The 13885-nt window shown below is 35.1% G+C and overlaps 1 protein-coding gene across 3 annotated transcripts in view; it reads right to left on the bottom strand.

Annotated features, from left to right (window-relative positions):
- CEP120 (centrosomal protein 120) overlaps positions 1–13885 on the bottom strand; it is an 81606-nt gene that overhangs the window by 18746 nt on the left and 48975 nt on the right. For all 3 annotated transcript variants that reach the window (XM_061150904.1, XM_061150905.1, XM_061150907.1), the window contains 7 exons: positions 12464–12613; positions 11530–11712; positions 9702–9798; positions 9444–9596; positions 8597–8686; positions 4346–4438; positions 2928–3089 (listed from right to left, as the gene is read on the bottom strand). In XM_061150904.1, coding sequence (XP_061006887.1) covers positions 2928–3089; positions 4346–4438; positions 8597–8686; positions 9444–9596; positions 9702–9798; positions 11530–11712; positions 12464–12613 — 928 coding nt within the window. The remainder of the gene's footprint in view (positions 1–2927; positions 3090–4345; positions 4439–8596; positions 8687–9443; positions 9597–9701; positions 9799–11529; positions 11713–12463; positions 12614–13885) is intronic.

Here is a 13885-nt window from a genome sequence, read left to right as displayed (position 1 = left end):
TCCCTTAAAACAGTTTCAAAACTATCAAGACAAAAAGATAATAAAAGTGTTGTTTCAAAATCTGGGGTTTTTTTTTTTATCAAATGGAAGTAAGCACAGGGATTCCCTGGTGGCCCAGACGGTAAAGAATCCATCTGCAGTGCAGGAGACCCAGGTTTGATCCCTGGGTCAGGAAGATCCCCTGGAGAAGGAAATGGCAACCCACTCCAGTATTCTTGTCTGGGAAATCCGACAGACAGAGGAGCCTGGTGGGCTACAGTCCCTGGGGTCACAGAGTCGGACACGACTGAGTGACCAACACTTTCCCTTCACTTTCAAGTACTGTTAAAGAAGCTTTCCAAAAACATACCAATATGACTAGCCATCATTAGGTAAACCAGTTTTTTATTTCTCTAAGACTTAACGAAATGTGAAATACTGAGAAAACTGGTAGCAAAAATGGAACTTAAATTACCAATAAATTCTTATTTATGCTAGTAATTATCAATAATTCTAATCAGGATTTATCTAGCATCTTAAGGTAGTGAGTGTTCCATACGTAGAAGTTTCCCATATAACTAAAGTTTACCTCTTTGAACACGCAAACTTTTAAAATTGAATAGAAACTTCTCTAAAGAATCTGTCACATTTTTGTTTAAAACAAAAGCTAATAAACTTAGTGTTTGGCACTTTTTGACAGGCACATTATCAATCTACTATTAGGCATACTGGGCTCTTTTTCCTTTGCTAAGTGGATCACAATTTACATTGGCTTTTTTCACTTCTAATAACTGCTTTTACATATTTGAATGTATATACTTCATCACTGTGCACTGATGGTGTATCTGTCCCTTCTACCCGTCTTGTTAGAATTGTGTGTACGTACACGTAACCTGGTTCAGAGTAAGGGCCTGCAAAGTTCTCTAATACAGAAGAGGGGAAATGTTTACAGTCATGGACTTAGTAATTGGGCACCCCCAAAACTTCTGCTTTCTACCAGTTTTTCCCACAGGTTTTAGCTTACATTTTAGGAGTGCTCTGGGGAATTTTTCCAAAATACTAATTCTTTCCACAAAGATGTAAGCTAATTATACCTCAGGTAGGGTAGGGACAGGGTAGCAATGCCCATGTTTTGTTTTGTTGTTTTTTTTTCCAACAGCTCCCCTAGGGATTCTAACATATCTTAGAAGCATTTTTTTCTAGATGGCTCAATCTTCCTGACAAATCGTAGAAGAGAAGCAATCCTGGAGAATCCCAGCACAATTGCCCACTTTTACAACTTTATCTTTCATAAATCTACATGAGACTGCCATAATAACAATCGAATTTATCTTTATAACCACCTAAATAATATGGTCTTACCTGACCCTGAACTGCTAGGGAAACTATTCTTCATGCCAGAATTTACTAAAGACTTCAGAGGCATTCATCATATATATCTAATCTACACTGAAATTTTTCAAGATAGATAAGCTTCATTTTTAACAGCTTGAGCCTTTTTTTTTTTCCCAGCAAATATTTTTTAAGCCCATATTATGTACTGAAGACTGGCTGGGCTCCAGGCATACAGATAGAAACCCAAATAGTTTCACTGACCTAACAATCTGACACTGATCAAATCATCACACTAATGAAAATAAAAAACAAACTGCTATAACATATCATAAAGAAATAGAATAAGAGAAGAGTACACCAAGAAAACATATAACAAAACTTGACTTAGACTTGGACAGTAGGGGTCAGGGAAGATTTCTCTGGGAAAGCGATGCCTCAGCTGCAAACAGAGATTAGTATAGTTCACTGGGCCAAGAAAAAGCAGAGTACACAAAGATTCTAAAGGGTGAAGCATGCATGGTATGCCCGAGGACCTGAAGAGGACCATACAGCAACAGCGAGAGACGAGGTGAGGTAGGTAGGCTGGGTGCAAACTACGCAAAGGTTGATAGGGCAAGACAGTAATTCTGATCTTTATTCTATGAGCATTAAGACAACCCTAAATGGTTTTAGAAGAGAGTGTCATGATTCCCAAACTTCAAAAATATCACTTAGGCTGCAACAGAAGAACAGGTTACAGGGGTTGCTCACTGAAGTAAAGAACACTTACAGCAAGGTCAAGTATGGATAGGAGGCTCATGTTGAGTTTTAAACGCCCAAGACACCCAAGGAGAGATGTCTAAAAGGCAATGAGATAAGTGGGTCCAGGGTGCAAAGGTAAGGTCTGGGATACAAATGTGCAAGTCCCAGAGATATAGGCTGTCTCTGAAACTATAGACATGAATAAGACTGCTTAGCACAGTCTAAGTCTGGAGCTGGGAGGTAGTTCAACATTTAATGTCTAGACAAAGGAAAATAAGCTTTCAGAGAGCCTGAGGCATGGCCAGAAAGTAGAGAAAAACAAGGAGAGTGGCACTGAGAGAAGAGAATATACAAAAGCAAAAACAACAGTGTTGATGCTGGTGATAAGTGTGATTTAGATGAGAAATGAAAAATGCCCACGGAAATTAATGGCTGAGCCACTGGTCGTTTCTCTGACAACTGCCTGGGACAATGGGGATAGAAACCTGAGGAGAAGCGGTTGAGAGGTGAAAAACGAGGAGGAGCACAGACAATTCTCTCATGAAATTTGGTTCTTAACTGAACTTGGTCCAGTCATATATGAAAAGTATGTTTGCTAAGAGGAGATTTATCTGAAAAAAAATTCTAATTTGAGATTTAACTCAAATATAGCACATACTCATGCAAATAATTATAAGAGATTATTCCAATATAGTCCTTAGCTTTGACTCAGGAAAAGAAGATTCAACTTACATTTGAATCTCAGTGCAATAAATACAATTAGTAGTCCAAATTACTGAGAATTTTTATAACTCTTTAGCGAACCATTTCTATTATTTCTAGAATGTAAATAAACTCTCAGTTTAAAGAGGTAACACATATTTTAACCCTACTTGCTGCTGAAGTCGGTGTTTATCCTCTTGTAGTTGCTTCATCTTCAACCTTTCCAGTTCTACTTGGTGAACACAATCTTCCTTGGCCCTCCGGATAGAATCCTGAAGTTCTTGCAGGTTCCGTTCACGTTCTGATTTCAGTTCTCTTCTTTCTCTTTGAAGCTTAAAACGGGTACATCTTTAAGAGGGTGATTCACTACTAGTTGCATTATATTGCTCAATATTATCCTTATATATATGGTCAAGTGTTCAGAATAATTTACAAACTGATTTTCATATTTTCAGGTATTAGAGAGTTAATGTTTAGGTATATTAAAATTAAAATTTTTAATCATTTACTACTAAAATACAAAGTATATCCCCAAATCCATATATGATGCATAAATTCAACTGAAAAAGCCTTAACTATTTAAGACTAAATAACTAAATAACTGATCTAAATAACCCATTTTATTATATAAGCAAATATGCCCAAGTTTCTTTTCTTCTTTAGAAACTAATTTTTTTACCTAATCATATAGAAGATAACAGAGCCTTACTATTAGAAACAAATACATATTATATTATATTTAGGTTTAACTATGTAAATCAATTTAGAAATCCCAGAAAATGTGTAAAGATAAGGTTAGAGTTTTTTTTTTTTTTCCCCATTTATTTTTATTAGTTGGAGGCTAATTACTTTACAATATTGTAGTGGTTTTTGCCATACATTGACATGAATCAGCCATGGATTTACATAAGGTTTGAGTTATATACCGAGAAAATTTTAAGAAATATTTGGGCAAGGAATGGGCATATAAATTTCATGTGGAAGAAATTCTAATAATTTGAAGTGACCTTTATAGTAATGCTAAAAAGTATATCAAGTAAAATTCAATAAAACCTAGCAAAAATGCTAACTAGGCACAGTATTAGGTTGGTTAAAAAGTTTATTCAAGTTTTCTGCAAGATGTTACAGGAAAACCCAAACAAACTTTTTGGCCAACCAATACTAACATGTTTATCCTTTCTTGGGATATAATCTTTAATGGGCAAGAAAAAGGGATATTCCCTTCTTACTGCAATCAAAAGTATAATTCTAGGCCCCTGATGCTTTTCTGTAGGTAGTGCAACTATCCATTCCTTCCACATCATTGCAAAGGTAACCAAAAGTCTCCACTATTGCAGAAGCCAGCCAAAGCTGACTGAATAATAATTAACCATTTTAAACAACAGTTTTCTACCTTTTCTTCACCTTCTAACATATAAAAATATGCTTTACCCAGTTGAATAGCAGTTTCCCCCATAATGCCTAAAAGACAATTTCCATGAAATATATTTTATACAAAGACAAAACAAATGAATAGTATGAATTCATGAGTATCTATTTAATAAATGGATTCTGTGAAATAAACACATATGACAGATGAATACAGTACCTCTGATTCTGCAATGGCAAGCTGCTGCTCTCGTTTCTCCAAGTCAATTAGAGTTTTTTGAAGTTTTCCTTCGAGAATAGTATATTCAGCCACCTAAAATATAATAAAAATCACTTTTAACTTTTCCCCAAATTCAAAACACAAATTCAAAAGTGCATATATTATTATTTTACTGAAACAAAGGATCTGAGAATAGGAAAATCATGAATTATATTCACCAATTCAAAGCAGAAATTCATTCTACTACACTCTAAGGAAAGAAGCTGACCTAGCCTCTGCTTGGGTATCTGCAGTACTTTTCAGTCTCCGGAGGAAGCCCTTCACCCATGCGGTGCTAAGGTAGACTGCCAATAAAATTTTGTTTAGTAAAAAAAAAAAAAACAAAAACAAAAAACTAGCCCCTTAAAAATCTACCTTGTTCAACAGCCCAGTTTTCTTTTGAAGCCTTCTTATTCATTTATTTATTTAGCTCTCTCCCTGCAACTAATATTGTTGATAGACCAGCTAATCAGTTTCAAGTCAGTCCTCCTATTGTTCAGACCTGGTCCTTTATTACAGTTCAAATAACTGAGTTCTTAGTCATTTCTAAAGTTAGAGTTCCTGCATGGGCCCATACTTGGTATGCCAAATTCTACCCCAATGCCTAAAGTCCTGCTCTGCTCTGTCTTTAAAGATGTGAGTCCATGATGGATGCTTGGTTTCCACAGGACCCTCTCTCATGGTTCAGTTCAGACTGAATTTACCAGGACTTTGTGAACCAATTTTCTGTCCTCCTTACCAGGTCCCAGGCCCCAACCTAGTTTTCTCTTTACTACTGCCAGTAAAGCTCTGGTTTGATGCTCCTTAGAGCCCCCCCTTTAATCATGTTTCCCTCCCTTGGGAAGAAGAAAAAAAGTACCTTCACATATTTGACTCTAGCGATAGCCATCATATATCCTCCTAGTCTTTTTTCTTCTCCATGATAAACACAAGCTTCAACTATTGTCCACATGTTATTATTTCCACATCCTCTAGTATGCTGGACTTAATCTGGAGTCTCTATTCTAAACTAAGTCCTTTCACAAATATGGCACCCAGATGTATCTCACTCTTTCATAAACTAAAGAACGTGCACTGCCAGAGACCAGGTCAACACATGTCTATGAAGTTCATCTAAAACTGCATTTGCTATCTGAGGATCCTAATCACACCGTTTGTTATATCAAAGAAAATCCCCAAGGTTTGTATTTATAAACCTGGAATAACTATATCCACTGTCCAAGTTAACGTTTTATTCCTATAACAGAATTTGACATCTGTCCTTGTTGAACTGTATTTTATTTAGCCCAACATACTAATCAACCAAGATCATTTATTTATTCTGTTAACTCTACCACTGACTTTTGGTTTACTTTAATCTTAATTAATTTAATCTTAATAAATTAATAAATCTTAATTTGCCTAAATCTTAGGCAAATCACTAATATAAATGTGTCGAATTCTGTGTGCCACTTTGCCAAAGCAAAAATAGAGACACAGACCTAGAGCACAAATATATGGATACCAAGGGGGAAGAGGGGATAGGAGGAGGTGGGAGATTGGGATTGACACATATATACTATTGATACTAAATATAAAATAGATAACTAAGCAGAACATACCGTCTGGCACAGAGAACTCTATAATGCCGTGTGGTGACCGGGATGGGGAAGAAGTCCAAAAGGGCGGGGACGTATGTAATGGCTGATTCACTGTGCTGTAGAGTAGAAAGTAACACAACACTGTCCTCCAATAAAAACTAATTTAAAACTAAATAAAAAAAATTCTGAGTGCCACATGTAAAACTGCCTCATAGGAAGGCAGGTAAGAGTATTCAAACCACATGTGCTTCCTCTGACAACCCAAATATCTGTGTTCCCAGAATTCTGCCTCAGGATGTCTTCTCCTCTCAAACTATGTGACTTCCTGGGGTGACCTTATCTACATACCATCAGATATACAAAGAAATCCCAAGTTTGTATCGCAAAGTCAAACCTCGCTCCACAGTTATAGACCTGTAAATCCAAATACCTGCTGAACAGGCCAACATTCCCCATAAATCTCAAACTCAAAACTATGTAAAACCCGAAATCATTATCCTTTTAGTTTAAACAAATGTTAACTGTACACCTTGCAGACAACAGGCAAAACAAAGTCATGTGGAACCTATATACTCGGAGGGAAAACAAACTACAATCAAAGAAGTGAATCTTTAATGTAATAGTAGGGAAATGCTATGAGGGAAACAAACCAGAATGAGGGGATGGTTAGTGCCTGGCGGCAGGTGAAGAGGACACTATTCTGGATATAGTGATCAGAGAAGGCCTCCCTCAGACCACTCCGAGCAGAAACCAGAAAGTATCTCTAAAGAAAAGCAGCCTGTAGATCCTGAGGTGAGAAGTGGCTCAGCATGTCTGACGAAATACAGAGAGGTCAACATGGTTAGAACAGACTCTGTGAACTGAAGGCTGGCAGAAGATGAGGTCACAGAGGAAGCGAGGGGATGGGTCACATAAGGCCTTGTAGGTCTGGTAAGAACTCTTGAGTTTTATTCTAAATGTGATCAGTTGGATGGGTTTTAAGCAGAGGAGTACATAATCTGACTTCCTCTACTCTTGGCTGATATGAGTATCAAAAAACTACAGGGGCCAGGAAAAGAGGACAGGGTACCAAGTTAAGAAGTAAACGCAGTAATCTAGAAAAGAGATGATTGCTTAAACTAGCGAAGTAGAATGAGAACTTTACAACAGTGTATGTCCATATCCTCACTTCCACACCTTGTGTTATCATCAACTATTTTGCTTCTACATATGTTACAAACATCAACAATGAAAAACCCATCAATCACATTAGAAAAATGGCTCAAAGATTAAATTGTGTTAAAAACTAATTGTGCTATATCATCTGAAGATAAACTGTGATAAATAAAGATGCATGGGCTTTCCCGGTGGCTCAAAGAATATGCCTGCCAAGACAGGAGACGTGGGTTTGATCCCTGGGCTGGGAAGATCCCCTGGAGAAGGAAACAGCAACCCCCTCCAGTACTCGTGCCTGGGAAATCCCATGGACAGAGGAGCCTGGCAGGCTACAGCCCATGGGGTCACAAAATAACTGGACATGACGGAGCAACTAAACAACAACAAAGATACATTCTATAAGCCCTAGAGCAATCACTAAAAAAATACAACAAAAGAGATGATGTTACTAATAAAGCAACTGTAAAAAATAAAATGGAATCATTAAAAAAAAAAATGCAACAAATTGCAAAAGAAAACAGGAGAAGAGCGAAAAAGGAACAAGAAATGTGTGCGACAAATTGAAAACTGAGAGCAAGACAGTAGAATTAAACCCAAGCATATCAATAACTACATTAAATGTAAATGGCTGAAAGTCAGAGAAGAGACCTGAAACAACTTTAAAGAATTTTCTAGTCCACACACTGGGCTGTGTCTTGGTCTAGTGTAGCAAACTCCCCTGCCATAGTTTGTCTTCTCCCATTTATAGACATTTCATGAATCACTAATATAAGAGTATTTTTAGAGACTTAAATTTGGAATATCTGAGACAGGTCTAATTTTCAAGGTTGTTTTACTCAGTAACTTGAGTATGAATAGATAAATATTAAATTTTGGCTTTCTGGAATAAGATCAGATGGTCTTATGTTATCATTTTTAAAGATGTGATTTATTTCATGATTCAGTCTTTTAAAACAGCTTAAAAGTTTGGCATACTTTTCATTAACTAATAGATGATAATGTAATATTTATATACACTTAAATGTTTAATTTTCTTTTTAAATACAGAGACAGGCTGTTTCTCTAGAGTGTTCACTTTTTTTGGTTTTGGATATGTTTGCTTTATTTTTATTGATAAATAGTTGCTTCACAATATTTGTGCTCTACAGCAAAGTGAATCAGCTATACATACACATATCTCCCCTCTTTTTTGGATTTCCTTCCCATTTAGGTCACCACAGGGCACTCTATAGAGTTCTCTGTGTGGTACAGTGGGTTTTTTATATTCATTCACTTTTTGAACTGGTAACGTATTTGCAGGGTTCAAAATCTAAGAAGTATAAAACACTTTATAGTGAAAACTCTTCTTTCTACCCTTGACCCATTCATTCACTTTATCCAGCCCAATATATAACCACTATGCTTAGTTATTCATTCCAGAGAGGTTTATGTCATTAATACTCTATCTTTCCTCCTTCCATTTTTATACAGTCATTACCTTTTTGTTTACTAGTGACTCTCTCTCTCGGTCTCTTTTCTTCCATTCCTCAGCAAGAGCTTGCATATGAGCCAGTTCTTTCTGCTTTAGCTGCCAAAGGAAGAAAAAAGAAAGGAAAATAAAGTTTAAAAAAACATTTCAAACAAGTAAATATTTCAAATAACAGTTGTTTTCAGTTAAATAATACTGACCACTGATATTTCTTTCAGACATTCTATTTAAAACACAACCGAGGATGCCTGATGTGAGTTACCCCAATCTGAGGGTATTTCAGGACAGTATACAGCTATCAGTAAGCTGTTTTGCACCTCTCTTCTTTAACAACTGGAGATTCCAGGGGGGTATGCTAAGTGAGGTCCTGCAGTTAAAAGAAACCTTCAAGTCCTTGAACTCTGACTTGGAGAAAGTTTAGAAGACTCCTTCTGGATGGCTTCTGCAAAGTGGTCACATTTTGAGTATTCTTTGATAGTTCACCTTTTAAAATATTTATACTTATTTATTTGGCTCTGCCAGGTCTTAGTTGCAGCACGTGGGATCTTTGTAGTTGAGGCACATGAACTCTTAAACTGTGGCATGTGGGAATCCAGCTCCCTGACCAGGGACTTGAACCTGGGCCCTCTGCACTGGGAGCGGGAGGTCTTAGCCACCTGACCACCAAGGAAGTCCCCTGCCTATTTTTTAATTCTTAGTTTTCTTTCTTTTAAAGAGCAAGGCAATTCTTGAATTCAAAGGGACTAGATAAGGTACCTGTGGAAAAGAAAGAAAAGCCTAGAAAAGCCTACGTTGCAGGAGGAAAGATACACTAAACTGGACAAAAATACTTTTTAAGTAACATTTAAAAGGTAACCTGATTTTCAAAAATGTCTTCTTGCATCTCTTTCCACATTTCTAGCTCAAGTGCTGCTTTGTATTCTAAGGTTTCACGAGGCTCTGTCTGGATTTCTGAAGGACAGGGTGCTGGAGGAACAGAAGACGGCTTTTGTTGTACAGCAGATAAACCCTACGATGTGAATTTAAAAAAAAAAGCATATTGAAACAAACACACACACATACATACATTAGGTCCACTTTAAAGAATAATTTCATAACATTCAGTGACACATACCTGAGATGAATCGGAGACAAAAATCTCACGCATCTTCACTAGTCCGTAATCCTCTAAAGTCACTGTGTAAGAAAGATCTACTATCCTGTTATTTGACCTACAAATGAAATCAGAAATATTTAAAACGTCATGGAAACACTTCTATGTTTCCTTTTACTTCCCCAAGGCTAGAGCATTGAGTAGGCAACAAGTCTTGCTCCTGACACTTGTTGTTCAAAGTGAAGCAGCTTCTATAGACTTCAAGACCTTCTATATATGTCATTTTAGTCACAAACACAGTATTAAGTACATACCTACATTCACTACAAAATTACCTGTAACAGTAGTAGGTTATTTGAAAAACTTCAAAAGTATAAAAGAGAAATTTTAAATCTCACTGCCCACAAAGAGTGCTAAAATTTCATTTTCTTCTTTTTTAGATTATGTAGATATGCATGTACTCATGCATATTAAAATTCATACAGTTTTGTCCATTTTTCCATTTATACAGGAACATTTTCTCCAGTGTAATAACAAACACTAATTCAAAAATGTAACTTTTAAAGCCTGTAAAACATACTAATGAATTTATTTGGTAAAATTTTAAACACATAACAATTCCCCTACTCAATTATATATAGATTATTCTGAACTCTTTTTTCTGCTTTTCTTGGACTGTAACATTCTCGTTCATAAATCTTTTGCTGAATATGAGCATTGCTTCAGGATTAAATCCTGGAAGCAGGATAATGACATGTTTATTATAATGAATACCTCTCTGTATCACAGAACTGCATGGGGCATTAAATAAAAAAATGTTAAAGGAAAATAAAATTTTGGCAACAAAAATACGTGGCTTTGTTTAAATCAAAACTTTAAGGATTGGATTCACACAATTAGAACTCTTAATCAACTTTTACATTTCCTTCTTCTCATCTCAGATTTTAGAAGAAATGAGTAAAGTAAAATGAAGCAGAATCACCTCTGAAGTTTTCGCTTAAGTAAATTTCTTAAAACTTGTCTACACAGCAGGTCAATAAAAGTTAATATTCAAAGCAATCATCATTAGAATAACTTCCAACAAGTAATGATTGTTTTCATTATATTCTACTTGACCTAACAGAAAAGAATGTTAAGTTTTAAAAGAATTTTCAATTATCCAGAATAACCGATTTTCTAAAAAAACTGTTCCCAGATCTCCAAGTAAATAAGAAAGTTTACTAAACCCTTCAGTCTCTGGAAGTGGACTGGAGAAGGAACAGTGAGGGAAGAAATTCCAATAAGACTTAAGACATCTCAGCTTTTCACTGGGCCTGCTTTTCTTCCACATTCTTATTGCACTATAAACATAAAGGCAGGTGATATATAAAGAGATAATTGTTGAATGATTTCATTTAAAATATACGAACTCCAGTTTTTCACTGTGGCAGTGAATTTCAGGGCCAAAAAAAAATACTCATTTTTTAGAGTCAAACATCTGTAACATTCGCCAACTATATTTAAGGCAAAAGTTTACATATTTTTCAAGTAGAAAAATTCAAAATAATGTAAAAATACATTATAAATTTGACTTGAATTACTAAATTAAAAAAAAAAAAGCCTGATCCTGAACTTAAAATTATGAGTCTAAACAGAGGAGAGAGAAATACTCACTCAACACTCTTAAGTATTATGGTACCACAGATTCACTCTGTGAGGGTATACTAGGTATCAGAAAGCTAACGAGCAAACTGGGATATAGCCCCCATGGGTCAAAGAGAAAAGATATGAAAAAAATGACATTAAAGGATAAGGCTATAACCAGCTAAACAGAATAAAAAGCAAAGACTAAATATAAGAAATGCATTACCCTTGTGTTGCAATAATAGGCACACTTTCACTGTAAGTTTGTCGCCAACACTGTTCACCATTAGAACCTAAAAAGCGAGTTTTTTCTGAAGACAAGACGTTAGAAAGTTGGATTCTGGCGATTCCCAGAAGTAAATCTTTACTCATTTTATCCTTGTGCCATAATTCAACCAGCAATGGAATCCTAAGGAAAAGAGAAACATGTGTTCATACTTATCAACTGTGAACTAAGGCTTTTCTGGACTAAAAATTTTGAATTCCTTTAATGTAGTCAAGCATGTTTTTGTTACCTGGAATGTAAAGGCTCAGTTCTACAAATAACACATAGAAAATATTATTACATTTTTTTTACACCTCTTCCTATGCAATAAAGAAAACCCTTCAAACACTATTCCCACGAATGGTTACATAATGTTTATTTTTTTCTCTTTTAAAATTCTTTTTGAATTGTGATACTCTAAGAAAGTAAAAAGATATTTCAAAGATCTCATTTTTCTTCACAAATCCATTTCAGATAGCTGGAACAACATCTCTATTTTATACAGATTAAAAAAAAAAACAGAAAAAGCAAACAATGCATTACAGTCATTAAATGAATCATCAAGAATTAAACAGCCTGTATTTATCTTCACATATTGTACAGGAAAAAGCAAGATTACTTTTCAAAGAGCCTTCACTACTCCTATATTGTTTTAGTAAAGTTCTAATATCCCAACTCAGGAAAACCAGATATGAAAATCTGAGAAAAGCCTTCATGAACACATACTGATAAAACCTTATAGTGGAAGCACAAGTGTCAGAGATGTTAAGTTTGTTTCCAGATTCTCAAATGCATAAGCTGCTATGGATTTAGACATGTAAAGGAATTCCTCTTGTCAACAAGATACAAATTTTCGAGAGCTGATTTGAAAAAAATACTATCATGTACACATTACCTTAGGAAAGTATCCTGGAGTTGATGAGGCAAAGTTGCAAAATCGAATGCACAGTAAGACTGGGGAAGAAAAACCTCCATGTTTTTCCGAACTTCTACTGGAGGGTTAGTCATAATAGGAGCTGCACTTCCGAAGAAAGGATATGAGTACCTAGAATTTAAGGAAAACAAAAATCTTAAAGCAGTGTACAGATGAGATTTATAATCTGTGAAAAAGAGAGTACAATATGAATATTATGAGCAAATAAATTTTAATAGATAAATGGTACAAATACCTTATGGTTTTACTATCACCAACTTTAAAATTATATAAATATTTTCAGTATTAACAGAAAAAAATCACAGAGATTACAGAAAAAAAATGCATTATTTGCCCAGCACTGGCTTCCAAAGTTGCTTTACAAGTCATCTTCAAATGATGCTCTGGGGAAGAAGGAGAATACTGTAATTTGAAGGCAATATACTAATTAAGGAAGAGAGTCACTTTGATAAATTCCCAGTAAGACAAAGATTTAGAAGTGAAAATGACTCCCTTAAACAAAGACAGTGCTGGTACCCTTGAGGTGTATAAATGTAGCAAATTAACCTGCTGTACACATTAAATTCACACAATGTTATACTTCAAAAATATTCTTATGAAGAAATAATAAAACTAAAATGTGGGGGAAAAAGAATTCCTGAGGGCACAGTTCTTATCATTTCCATCTTTGCACTCCAAGGAACAGCTTTTGTGACACAGTATACTGTCAAGAAACGCTTGCTAAGTTCAATTTTTAAACTTATTTTCCTTTATATAATAATGTCCTGATTTTTTTATGGGTTAAAAAAACCCTTAGTCAACTCCTAAAGGATGCAGTCATAGTGTTTTGTCTCTGAACTGAGAATATACTACAAAAGAATCAAAGATTGACATTATTTCTTTCAGCATAAGTCACACCAGATTAAACAGAAGAATGCCTGGCCTATTGCTGAACTTATTTTGTATTTAAAGTCAAATATAAAGATACTGTAATGCTCACTTAACTTTCATCTGATACTTTGTTGTTTATTGACAAAACTAGGATTTAAGCTCTACTAGTGAAAACTACTTTTTCTATTAATACAAGAAGAATCCTGTGCATACATTCAACTTCTAAACAATTACATAAACTGAATTTCGGTCATCTCACAGAGTTCATCCCCTAGAAATTTAACAGATGTAGTGATTTTAAAAAAAGGAAACGCATTAAACTTTTTTTCTAATATAAATGTTATCTCACAAATTCCATTAGGTAATAGGACACAACAATTTCATACCAATGCAGAGCATGATAACATAAAATCTATCAAACATAAAATGCCCAACCTTTTTTTTAAAAGCCTTAAAATGAATCAAAGAGAAGCAGTAGTCCTTATGATCAAATAATTTCTACAGAGTATTAAG

The sequence above is a fragment of the Dama dama genome, chromosome 9 (assembly GCF_033118175.1).
Source record: "Dama dama isolate Ldn47 chromosome 9, ASM3311817v1, whole genome shotgun sequence".
Taxonomy (NCBI): domain Eukaryota; kingdom Metazoa; phylum Chordata; class Mammalia; order Artiodactyla; family Cervidae; genus Dama; species Dama dama.
This window is presented reverse-complemented; position numbering and strand designations above follow the sequence as displayed.